This window comes from Betta splendens, chromosome 5 (assembly GCF_900634795.4).
Source record: "Betta splendens chromosome 5, fBetSpl5.4, whole genome shotgun sequence".
In the NCBI taxonomy this organism is placed as follows: domain Eukaryota; kingdom Metazoa; phylum Chordata; class Actinopteri; order Anabantiformes; family Osphronemidae; genus Betta; species Betta splendens.
This window is the reverse complement of record NC_040885.2, coordinates 11349521-11362676: the sequence shown is the minus strand read 5'-3', so window position 1 is coordinate 11362676 and position 13156 is coordinate 11349521. Positions and strand designations below refer to the sequence as shown.

Here is a 13156-nt window from a genome sequence, read left to right as displayed (position 1 = left end):
TGTACTGAGCGTTAACAGCCTGCCTTTACGTTGTCTAATGCTCATGTGGTGCTCAGACAGCCTGCAGCGTGCTGTATAATGCAGCTGGCAGAGCTGCTTCAGCTGGTTCCTCTGCGATCGTGGCGTAAACATGGTAAATATCCGACTGGAAAAGACAGACGTCTGTGAGAACATGTGAAACTCAAAGTACATGAAGACGGATGTATGACGTGTGTTTATTACCTTATTGTTCAGTCGCTTTGAGTTTGCTAGAACCACACAGAATAACTATTTTCAATGAGGTCTGACAGTTTATTGCATCATCCATAATAAGTAATATTTCTTAAACTACTGTATGTAGATTTATTTAAAATCCATTAAAATGTTACACACGTCAATTGAGAGGATTAGCTGCTGTAACAAACACAACTCACCAGTGTTGGAGGTAACACCAGGTGCTGATGTGATCTCACTGTAGCCTTCATTACAACCTATGGGAACCTAAAAAAAACATCACAAGCTGATTGACCAGCCTTTAATTCAGGTGCTGGATTAAATGAGGAGCAGTTTTATTACCAGTCCTCCATGACTGATGTTTCTCACCTCCAACAGCTCATCTGTCACAGAAGGTAAAACAAAGATTGATGCATTCACTGATAAAGACAAAACAGACGACTCTGTGCTGAATGCACAGCATGAATGTTGTGTGTATTTACAGTTGGACATATTTGGACAATGAAAATGTGAACATTACCAGTCTGTTTGGCCTGTGATCTACATGGAAAGAAAGAGAAAAATAACAATTTAGTTATTGCAAAACACGGAACGTTTGATTTTTAAAAGTACAAAAAATGGTTTACCTTTGATAATGAGATTTTACTGGAAAAGAAAAAAAAATAATAAGCTGAAGCCACAAATAAGCTGTGCAAATTATTAGCTGATAGACCACAACAAGATGAGTCTGTTTACTGACTCCGTAGCTGCAGCTCCAGCTGTTCCCACCTGACGGTGAGATTCTAACCTTTACTAACAGAGATCATGTGACTCCAGTTCTTACCGTTTCTTCTTTTTACACAGAACAGAACCAGTCCCAGTAAAGTAACACCCACAATTGCTCCAAAACTGGTCACAATTACAAGCAGCTTCTTCATCGGGCTTCCTGTTTAGAACAACACAAGCCACAGACCCAGTGTTTCTCAGAGACGCAACTTTTATTTACGGTTAGAATTTTTGAAGACATTTCTCAACTGAAAAAATGTCTCCTGCTGTTGGTGTAATGAATTCATTGGAAATAACAAAAGTAGAGCTGCTGACTTCAAAAATTATTTTTAAACAACAAATTAATATTTCACCAATTTAAAATGTATTATATTATTACATATTTATAAGATAGTAATGTGCCATCACTCACCTGATGCCAACTCCACAGATGTTGAAGAAATACCAGTTGAAAAACCAGGAGTATTACCTGTTAATTGTTTAATAAATATTACAATATTAAATGTGAAGCATCTACCTTCACGTTTTATTTACAGTCATGTTTTATGTTCTCAGATGTCAGTTTTTCTCAATTTGTGTGACTCCTTAACAAACCTACATGTTTATTTACCTGACGCTGTTGTGGAAGTATGAACAGCAGTGCTACTTGACAAATCACCTGTGGATGGAAAACTTATTAAATATCTGATGATGCAGAAATAATGCACCAAATGTCTGTATGTACCTGTGGTGACAGTAGCTGCTGGAACACTCTGTGTTTCTGCATTAGCTGTAATGAAATGTGGTCAAATCATCGGTGAGCTCATAATATGAAACAGAGGTTTCATTAGGTCTGTTGACTTTACAGACATTCCCAATGTCTGTAAAGTCAACACACCCAAAGTGTGTAATCCCTTTAACCTTTATTCTATAGGCTTGTTATCAAAGTACCTGTACTTGTATGTACCTGTATGAAGTCACTCCACAAACTGATTTACATAAAAGATAAGTTTTTAAAGAGATTAGACAATTATTTACCTGATTCTGTTGAGGAAGCAGAACTGGAAACAACAGTGCTATTTGACAGATCATAGGTTTCACCTGCAGATGAAAGGCTTATTAAACATTTGAAGTGTTGTAGGAATAGTGTATGAAATGTCTGTGTACCTGTAGTGACAGTAGCTGCTGGAACACTCTGTGTTTCTGCTTTAGCTGTAATAAAGTGTGGTAAAATCATATGTGAGCTCAGACATGCGATTGGGTTAAAAATCAGATTTAATGAATCTGCAGATGTAGACTTTACAGTAATTGTAAAAATGCTTTAACTGTTAATTTATTCATATAAAACTGATTTAACTGCAAATGTTCGACAGCTTGACAGATATAGATAAAGATGTACTTTGTACATCGTCTGACTCTGATCATCAGCGGAGTCACTGTCAGCTCAGGTGAAGCGAGACGTGAAAATAATCATTTTATATTAATTAACTATATATTTAATATATTCAGAAATATATATTCAATGTACAGTAGTACAGACTTATAAACTATACAACAGCATCTTAAAGCTCTGTCTGCAGCTTGAAGCATGTGATGGTACAGATGTGGTTGTGTTGAGTTATCGTTGATATTGTAATAAGCTGTAATAAAACATATCCCAGTAGCCACTTACTCTGTATGATGATAAAGTTACTAAGTGGAGATTGAGATAGAAATTCTCTTCGCTCTACACTGTAATAACATGTAAGTTCAATCTCAGCAGGTGAACTTTGATGAGTCAATTTCATCAGCTCAGTTCCTGTCAGTGTCTGATGACAAGAGACGACTCTGGAGGTTTGATCCCTCACTGAGTAGAGCAAACACTGATAGACAGTAACAGATGATGGAGTCTGACAGTTCACAGTGACTGAGTCTGACTCTGTGATCACCAGTGGAGTCACTGTCAGCTCAGGCCGAGGTACTGAAAAGAGAAAGATGTGATGGATCACATGACTGAAGACTGTGTTGATCTAAACATGGAGTCTAATAATGAATTAACATTTAAAACATGTGAAGTGTCAGCATGTAAATTTATATAATTTACTTATTTAAATGATCAGATCTGATTGTTACATTATTTCTTCTGACATTAGTTCATATCACAGTATTTACTCACGTCGTATGCTGATGGAGAACACATTACTGTTTGGAGACCAATGCGTTTTAAGGTAAAAACAGCTGACTGCAACTTCAGCAGGTGACCTCTGACCTGTCATGTTCAACAGATCAGCTCCTGTCACTGTCTGAAGACAAGACGAGTCTCCAAGACGTAAATGTCCCATCACAGTGAAGTGACACTGAGACACAGGAACAGATGATGGAGTCTGACAGTTCACAGTGACTGAGTCTGACTCTGTGATCACCAGTGGAGTCACTGTCAGCTCAGGTGCAACCAGACCTGAAAATAATCGTTTTATATTAATTAAATATATATCTCATATATTCAGAAATACTGAATATTCAGTATAGTACAAACAGCATCTGCCTAATCATTGGTTTTAAAACTCTCACTGCAGCTTGAAGCAGGTGATGGTACGAATTTGATACTAGTTAATATTGTAATAAGCTGTAATAAAACGTATCCCAGTAGCTACTTACTCTGTATGATGATAGAGTTACTGAATTGAGACAGAGATATAGTTCCTCTTCGCTCTACACTGTAATAACATGTAACTTCAATCTCAACAGGTGAACTTTGAGTCATTTTCATCAGCTCAGTTCCTGTCAGTGTCTGATGACAAGAGACGACTCTGGAGGTTTGATCCCTCACTGAGTAGAGCCAACACTGATAGACAGGAACAGATGATGGAGTCTGACAGTTCACAGTGACTGAGTCTGACTCTGTGATCACCAGTGGAGTCACTGTCAGCTCAGGCTGGTGAAGAGCTGAAAATAGGGAATAAAGAATAGCATTAAATGACTTAAAATGACAAAAACAATTATAACAATCATCATCATCATCCACAGTAATACATTCACTCACAGTTTATGGTGATGGATGATGTTTGACTGTCTGTGGATGTAGACTCTCTCTCTCCAAGCTTCACAGTGTAATAACATGTAAGTTTGACCTCAGCAGGTGACCTCTGACCTGTCATGTGCAACAGATCAGCTCCTGTCACTGTCTGAAGACAAGACGAGTCTCCAAGACGTAAATGTCCCGTCACAGTGAAGTGACACTGAGACACAGGAACAGATGATGGAGTCTGACAGTTCACAGTGACTGAGTCTGACTCTGTGATCACCAGTGGAGTCACTGTCAGCTCAGGTGGAACCAGACCTGAAATGTTAATGGTAAAATTATGTTGGATCATATGATTAATAACAAAACCATTATTAAACTCACACCCACCTTGTGTTTTTATACCAGAAAATGAATCTGTAAGAAAGAAGATGCAAAAATAAATCACCAGCTGCTCTAAACTGTTTCATAAAACTGAATTTAGCCTATTATCATATTTAACAAAATACCACAGTGTATTATACACAATTCTAATATTGGAAAACACTAATTAGAGCTTTAACTTACACATTAGAACGAGTAACAGCAGGAGTGAAGTCATTGTGTAAACGTCCAGACTTTATTCAAACACAATACTTTTCTGACTGCTCTGACTTTAACCTATGGCTAAATATCTGTTTGCAGAAGTTGCTCTCAGGAAACCACACTAAGTATCAGGAGTGAATGTAACAATTAGAAGGTCACGCCTTCACTTGAACAGAAAATAGACAACATCTACTGTAGCACAGTGTTGGCTAAACAGGTCAGAAACTGTGACTGTGACCGCCAGTTGAGGGCGCAATCATTCGTTCATATTGATGTGGAGTGATCCATTAATCCATGATTAAGGTTTGTGGAGAGCTCGTCTAAGAGCCAAAGTATGAGCGATTCATCAACGGGCTCATAACCACAGTACTTCAGTCTAAACTTTCTCTAGTCTCTGATTGGTTAGTAGGAACATGTGAGCGATTAAACAGGAAGCGTTGTACTTGTGAAGCTGATAAGGTTTTGAGTACAGGTCACAACCGCCCAACAGTGATCTGTCTCAGTTCTTACTTGCAGCTTTCACTATGAACAAATTTAACCCTAACGACCAAAAGGCTAAAAATGAAGAAGAAGACAAAATGAAACCAGTGTCCACAGCTTGAACTGTGTTACTGTGATTGTTCTTTTTCTGTATTTTTCTAATACAATGGACAACTTTCAATACAAAAACCTGGTGAAATAAACTAAAGTATTAAAAATTTTAGATGAACCGTTAACTTGTGGCTTTAATGATGTGGTATTAAAAGGTAAAATAGAAGCTAGTAATAGAGCATCACAATGACTTTTCTAATGTACAGTAAATATAAAATACCCATTCAGGTCACGTTAAACACTGTTAAGTCATTTAATATGTATATACTTGTCTTCTCTGACTTACCAGTCAAGCTGCATCCATCACTACGAGCAGAAGCAAAGTTGGGTTCATGTTCCAGGCTGTAATCACAGCTGGCCTCCTTTAGCTGAACTAATTGTAGGTGTTTCAGCAAAACGCCTCTCGTGATATAAAACTGACACAACTGCTGTTTTTTTGAGGTGGTTTTCTTCATGATGGGTGTTGTTGAGACTGGATGATGTGCTTCTCCAATGTACAAGTTACATTTTGTACCACGTTCAACAGATTCAGGCAAAGAGCAAGTTAAGACAAAGTAGTCACCCAAATCAGAACAGCTCATCTGTGGTTTTTGACCTTCAAAACATAAAGACAATGAATTTTTGTAATTCTAGCATCAAACACATTATACAGTACTTAAAATATTCAGGTCAGATTGTCACTACTGAAAGTGTTTTTACTGTCATTCAAAGGGAACAATCAATCCCATCAAATCTAAAGGCAGCTGCTTACTGTGTACAGTGATAGAGACTGAGTCACTGTATGAAGACGGAGAACGTGTGTCTTCATACTTTACAGTATAAAAACACTTGACTTCAACATTAGCAGGTGGACGCTGCCGTGACATAGACAGTAGATCAGTACCTGTCAGTGTCTGCAAGCAGGGGAAGTTTTTAGAGGTTTGTCCTCGATCAGTATAGAAATAACACTGATCCACAACAATAGATGACGGAGTCTGACAATACAGCGTAACTGAGTCTGACTCTGTGATCGTGTGTTTATTCGCTATTAGATTAGCTGAAGGAAGAGCTGTGAAAAAGGAGAAATTGTGTTTTAACGTATATGAAAGAAGTGAAGCTACAAAGTAAAATAATCAGACAAATGTGACAGATGTGAACATAGGACATCACAGACTGACCTTGTGCTTGTATCTGATGAAAACAATCTGTTGTAAATAAAAAAAAAAGTGTGAAGATGATAAATATTGCAGGTTTAATAACTCACATTATGACTTTGTATTTTAATCAAGACCAAACAGATTAAAACAACCAGCAGACTATAAATGAAACTAAACTATGTATTCCAGTTCTGTCCAAAATGATAAAGACCAACATTGCAAATATTTAAAAGACATATGAAGGAATTTCCACTTACACACGATGAGAAACAAGTGTTGAAACATGATGAAGCTGCAAAATGAAACTATCCAGATTCCACAGATGAAGCAAAGAATGATCTGAACACATGAACTGACAGTTTGAGCTGCTTGTTCTCAGTAAAACCACAGCAAAAGCAGATGTGAATGACATCAGAACCATTCTATTTATATCTTTCACACCTCCTGTGATGCACAAGCTGAAAGCAAATTTATTGTTACTATAGTCATGCAAAGGTTAGAAATTCTGGCATTCTTGGTCAAAAATCCACATTAGTTTTATAGTATTGTTACTTATTGAATGATACTTATTGACAGTAGTTAGTCTCAGTTTGTCTCAGTGATGAAGAGCTGCTGTGCATTAGACACAGGCTTATATTAACAGACTCAGTGAGGCCTCTACAGTTACAGCATCGTCTAGTTTATCATATGCAGTAGTATAAAAGTCATTTACCTTATGTGTTTTGAATGGTAGGTTCCAGTAGCCATGAAGTTAGAGTTGGTGAGGGAGGATTAATACATTTAAGGTGTAGTTAAATTATTCCTCTGAAAACTAAATTGAAAGTAAATGCAATATTATAAATGTGTTGTATTCTTGTCAAGGTAATTGTGAATATTTATCATTTATTTGTTGATGCCCAGTCAGATGTACCATTACACTTTTCTGTTCTACTGAGTGGATGCTACTGTCATGAAAACCTGCTGATCGGCCTCATGACGTCTGCGTTCAGACCCAAACAAAAAGTGCAGTAGTATAGAAGTCACCTACTGTACCTTATGTGTTTTGAATGGTAGGTTCCAGTAGCCATGAAGTGAGAGTTGGTGAGGGAGAATGAATACATTTAAGGCGTAGTTAAATTATTCCTCTGAAAAAGTAAATTGAAGGTAAATACAATAATACAATTGTGTTTGATTCTGTCAAGGTAAATGTGTATATTTGTCATTTCTTTGTTAACACCCAGTCAGATGCAACGTTACTGTTAATAATTTCACATTAACTATTTCATCAGTTTATGGTTATGGGAAAGATCTACAGTACATGAAAGGAGAGATAACTACCCCATTTTGGGAAACTTTGTTGTGAAAAAGAGCAAACTGGGCTTGAACTGACAACCTTCTACTGTACTTCTCAGACCAATGGTTTACCAACTGAGCAACTTGCATTACCTGAGTTGGTACTTTATTGGTTAAGCTAAAAATTTAATAACTCAACCTGCCTGGTAATTCACATAATGACAGAATACAGTGTGATTAGAATTAAAGCAATTCGTTCAAGAAAGAAAATTAAATTTATCTCCATTGGGTTTTTGTTTTCCAGTAAACAGAGGAGCTGCTCACCAGTCTTGTGTTTATAGGTGACGATACTGTAGGTTTCATCACACGCAGTCTGAAAGTTAAGACAGAACGTGGTCATGGTACCTGTTATAGACTGGAACCTCAGCTCTGACTGAAGAGGCTGTCACTCAGTTCCAGATCCTCTCACCAACCTCTGACCATGCTGCCTGAGGAGGAGTCCTTTGAGGCTGCCTTCATACCCAGGCATCAAACGCATGCTCATGGACTTCCTCATACGCCTGCTAACATGGTGAACACTGTATAAAGGCCCTGTTGGCTCCCGATTACTGAGCCAGGACACGTCAGGCCTCCACAGACTGTGTTACAGTAGGAGAACCTCATAACAAAGACACTGTCAGTCTTTATATATTTGCTCTATTCTGTATATTGTGCTGCTGGGATGAAACAGGATGAATGACTGGACAAGTTGACATTTCCTGTTTTATTTTGTTAACTTCTTGTCTGTTCCTTCCTGTTCCTCATTCTGTCCAGTCTTGTCATTATTCATGTGATTCACCACCTGTGTTCAGTGAGTCATCTACCCTGTATATAAACTGTATATAAGCACCAGCACCACACTCTTTGCCAGGTTGTCTGTACTCACACGCCAACATTCCAGCGTACTCAACTTGTTGTCTAGACTGACCGAAAAATAGTGGTTAGTAGTGTTATTAGACTTACTGTATGTCCCAGGTCACCTTAAACACAAATCAAAGCAGAACATAATGTTCAAACAGGAACACGTTGCATTGAGATGATCACTGTAGTGGATTCAAATCAACAACATACGTACATTTTCCACTGAAGTTGACTTTGGTGCTAAATAGTAAAAATGAAAAAAAGTTTTTTAAAGGTCTGTTTTTACAGCACATCAAACAATATGAATGATAAACAATAAAAATGATCCTTACAAACCATATACTGCATCACACAAACATCAAAATATTCAGGGAAACCCAACATTAATCACTGTTGGCTCTATACTGTATATTGTGCTGCTGGGATAAAATAGAATGAATGACTATACAAATTGACGTGTTTTAAAGAAGAATCCCTGAGGTTTTTTCCAATTTCCTTATTTGCAAAAAGTGGAGGGATGATCTCAGAGACAGAGAACATCTTCATTTGACAAGAATAGAGACTTGCAGTTGTCGTTTATCGCCATTTCCTGTTTTGTTTTGTTAACTTCCTGCTTGTTCCTTATTCTTTCCAGCCTTGTGATTTACTGTGAACCGTCCTCAGCCTGTGTCACCAAGCGTCAGAATAAACCCTTTAAGCGTTTCTCAGTCTCCGAGCTGTGCGTTTGGGTCCATCATCCAGCAGAACCTGACATTATCTCAGACAGATAAATAACTGCAAGCAAATGATTAGTAGTGTTATTAGACTTACTGTATGTCCCAGGTCACCTTAAACACAAACCAAAGCAGAACTTAATCAGCATTACTTCACAGATCAGAAGTTTCACCTGTGGATGTAAAACTACATAAACATTTGAGGTGAAGCAATGACAACGTAACAAATGTCTGTTTGTACCTGTGGTGACAGTAGCTGCTGGAACACTCTGTGTTTCTGCATTAGCTGTAATGAAATGTGGTCTTTAAAAACTGAAGAAATCAGCTTAAACACATTAAACTGATTGGCTTTCTATGTTTTGACACATAAAGTGTCATAAAGTAAAGATGTAAAATATGAACAGATGCAAAAAAAGATGCAACAAAAACAAAAGATGTAAAGATGCACAGTACATGCACTCTACTGTACATGTACTGTGCATTTGAGTGAGTCTGTTTGTAGTGAGGGATGATGTTTGACTCTCTGCAGATGTAGACTATAATTGTAGAATGTAGAATGATTATGAAGTCATAAGTCATATAAGACTATTAAGATGAAGAAGTTAAAACCTGACTTACTGTAACTTCACATATTTAAAACCTTTTCTAATGACAGATGAACTAAGACATAATTCATTCCCATACATTCACTCACTCTGTACATTGATGGATGATGTTTGACTGTCTGTGGATGTAGACTCTCTCTCTCCAAGCTTCACAGTGTAATAACATGTAAGTTTGACCTCAGCAGGTGACCTCTGACCTGTCATGTGCAACAGATCAGCTCCTGTCACTGTCTGAAGACAAGACGAGTCTCCAAGACGTAAATGTCCCATCACAGTGAAGTGACACTGAGACACAGGAACAGATGATGGAGTCTGACAGTTCACAGTGACTGAGTCTGACTCTGTGATCACCAGTGGAGTCACTGTCAGCTCAGGTGGAACCAGACCTGAAAATAATCGTTTTACATTAATTAAATATATATCTCATATATTCAGAAATACTGAATATTCAGTGTAGTACAAACTTAGAAAGTATACAACAGCATCTGCTTCATCATTGGTTTTAAAACTCTCTCTGCAGCTTGAAGCAGGTGATGGTACAGATTTGATACTAGTTAATATTGTAATAAGCTGTAATAAAACATATCCCAGTAGCTACTTACTCTGTATGATGACAGAGTTACTATGTGGAGACAGAGAAAGAGTTCCTCCTTGCTCTACACTGTAATAACATGTAACTTCAATCTCAGCAGGTGAACTTTGATGAGTCATTTTCATCAGCTCAGTTCCTGTCAGTGTCTGATGACAAGAGACGACTCTGGAGGTTTGATCCCTCACTGAGTAGAGCCAACACTGATAGACAGGAACAGATGATGGAGTCTGACAGTTCACAGTGACTGAGTGTGACTCTGTGATCACCAGTGGAGTCACTGTCAGCTCAGGCCGAGGTACTGAAAAGAGAAAGATGTGATGGATCACATGACTGAAGACTGTGTTGATCTAAACATGAAGTCTGATGATGAATTTAACAGCATGTAAATTTATATAATTTTACTTATTTAAATGATCAGATCTGATTGTTACATTATTTCTTCTAAAATTAGTTCATATCACAGTATTTACTCACGTCGTATGCTGATAGAGAACACATTACTGTTTGGAGCCCGATGTGTTTTTAAGGTAAAAATAAATAACTGCAACTTCAGCAGGTGAATTTTGGTTTGTGATTTGCAGCAGTTCAGTTCCTGAGCATTGTGTCATTTGATATGAGAGTCCTGCTGGGGTCGCACGCATGATGAGACCTCTAACCAGTGGGATAACGCAACAACCAAGCAACAGAATCACAGCCATCACAATGATAGAGGAAACAGCTGAGAACAGATTTCCATTTTCCAGACATTTCATCCAGCCAATTCCAAGGGGTAGAATCTATACCAGAGTTAGCTGAGACTCTGAAGGCCGTGGAGCGCCTTCGCCACAGTACCATTAGAATCAGTGTTATTCAGGATGTAAGTACAACATGCCTCTCCGAACATAACACAAACGCCTCCTTTCCCTGCTAACAACATGTCTACGGCCATTCAACTCTGCCACGCCATCTGGGATGTAGAAGCCAATTGTTAGAACATGTTGTTCATGCCATCACGAGTAACATTAATGAAACGCCATCGATTGTAATAAAGACAATTATTGTATGTTAGCCATAAGTTTCCGGTGGGATTCTGTTTTAAATAATCTTAAGCTTGTTTTGATGCATTTAGATCTTTAATTGCACATTTGGGTGTAGGTGAATAGGAGAATCAGGGATTCATATTGCTGCTTGTGTTGTCTTATAACCTCTATCATCTGTCGATGAAGGATAAAAGCTAATTGTCAGTGAATAAATTGATTGTGAGCAAATTAAACACCAAGTCAACTTTAGGATATTCGAACTCAGTGTTGTTGTAAAATTTTCTCATTCAAAAATAGTGTGTAAAATTACATAGAAACATCATATGATTAGGCAATAATCAGAATACATAAAATGAAGACTAACACAGCATGGTGACAATTGATGTCTCATACAGTGACAACCTGCGAAGAGTCTACACGTCGTCCAGCGTCGGCGACTCAAGGCTGCTCGTGTGTGTGTTTTCTCAGGAGCGTGTGTTACAGGTCCGACTGGTCCCAGTTACGGATTAAATGTAAACTGTAAAACAGTTTGCACAAAGGTGAGACGGACAACGATGCTGCTTCATCTGTGCTCGCGTTTATCAGTCTGACAAAAAACGAGCCCCGACAGCACCGTAACGTCTCACCTGAGAGGAGCTGCCCCCTTGTGGTCATAAGTAGGAACGTCCCCCTATGCGCCCCATCTGTCTCCTACAAAACAGAAGTGGCCACATTGGTGCGTCACACGTGTGTGTAGATGTTGGTCTGACAGTGTGATTCAGCGCCGCCTGAAGCTGCGCCGCTGAATCACACCTTTAGATGAACGGTCAACGCAGCCTCGCCTCAGTGTGTGTGTGTGTGTGTGTGTGTGTGTGTGTGTGTGTGTGTGTGTGTGTGTGTGTGTGTGTGTGTGTGTGTGTGTGAGAGAGAGAGCACAGCGAGGGTCGTCCTTCTACGTCTCCTCACCTTTGGTGAGTTTTCTGTGCAGCTGGATCCTCAGTGATGACGGAGTATAAATGGTAAAGTTCATGCTGAAAAACAACTATTGTTTTAAAACTGTATAATCATATATGCAAATATATAAAAACTATAATTAACTTACGTCTTCATTTTGAGAATGGTCTCCACCTTCGTCTTCTTCCACTGCCTCAGCTCCTGCTGGTGAACCTGTTCACATCACAGATGAGTGCTAGAAACTGGATTTAAGAAATTAAAGGCTTTGGTGTGACTGTTACATTACATGTGTGGACACACAGCAGGGGCTTTATTGGACCATCAGTAATAAATCTCACCAGCTCTTCGCAGCAGTCTGGGAACTAAAGGAAGCAGCAGGACAACACCAGATGCTACGCCACAAGCAGCCACTCCAATTATTACCCTCCACATCCACTCTGCTTTGAGACAACAGCTCATCATGTAAATGTGTCACATATATGATAGAATTAGTGTGGTTAACATTAAAGAACATTACAGACTCACTTGCTCTTAGTGTTGATTCATACAAAAAAAATATATATATATATATAGATATATACACAACATTGTTATTGATATTTAATAATCTTTTATTCACAGTACCTTTTTTTCCTCTTCAAATTTTGCCTTTATTGACGTCGTACTAATCTCTAAATCTACATTAAAATAGAGAAGAACAACAAATGTTATAATCATATTAATGATATTCATGTTGAAAAGAAAAACATTGATTTTTCACGTGATTATTACATGTTTGGTGTGTTTGGTGAAGCAAATAACTGCATCACCTGCTGCTTGTTTCACTGATGTTAAAGCCTTCGTATCAAAAGT

At 38.2% G+C, this 13156-nt stretch overlaps 1 protein-coding gene and 1 long non-coding RNA gene across 2 annotated transcripts; both read right to left on the bottom strand.

Annotated features, from left to right (window-relative positions):
• Positions 1-3586: 3586 nt before the first annotated feature.
• LOC121202248 (uncharacterized) lies at positions 3587-5714 on the bottom strand. The gene is made up of 4 exons (XM_041070853.2): positions 5421-5714; positions 4349-4375; positions 3980-4276; positions 3587-3882 (listed from the first exon to the last, which is right to left on the bottom strand). The coding sequence occupies exons 1-4, from the start codon at positions 5587-5589 to the stop codon at positions 3587-3589; spliced, it is 789 nt and encodes a 262-aa protein (XP_040926787.1). The 5' UTR covers positions 5590-5714.
• Positions 5715-12234: 6520 nt separating this feature from the next.
• On the bottom strand, positions 12235-12851 carry LOC129604120 (uncharacterized). The gene is made up of 3 exons (XR_008694771.1): positions 12643-12851; positions 12453-12517; positions 12235-12381 (listed from the first exon to the last, which is right to left on the bottom strand). It is a non-coding gene; the product is annotated as an uncharacterized LOC129604120 (long non-coding RNA).
• Between the last annotated feature and the right edge of the window lie 305 nt (positions 12852-13156).

Coding starts and splice junctions, on each gene's coding strand:
- LOC121202248 (XM_041070853.2), bottom strand. CDS start 5,589: ATGAAGAAAACCACCTCAAAAAAACAGCAGTTGTGTCAGTTTTATATC. Junction 4,376..5,420: donor TGATGGATGCAGCTTGACTG/GTAAGTCAGAGA, acceptor TCTTTCTTACAG/ATTCATTTTCTGGTATAAAA. Junction 4,277..4,348: donor TTCTGGTATAAAAACACAAG/GTGGGTGTGAGT, acceptor TTAACATTTCAG/GTCTGGTTCCACCTGAGCTG.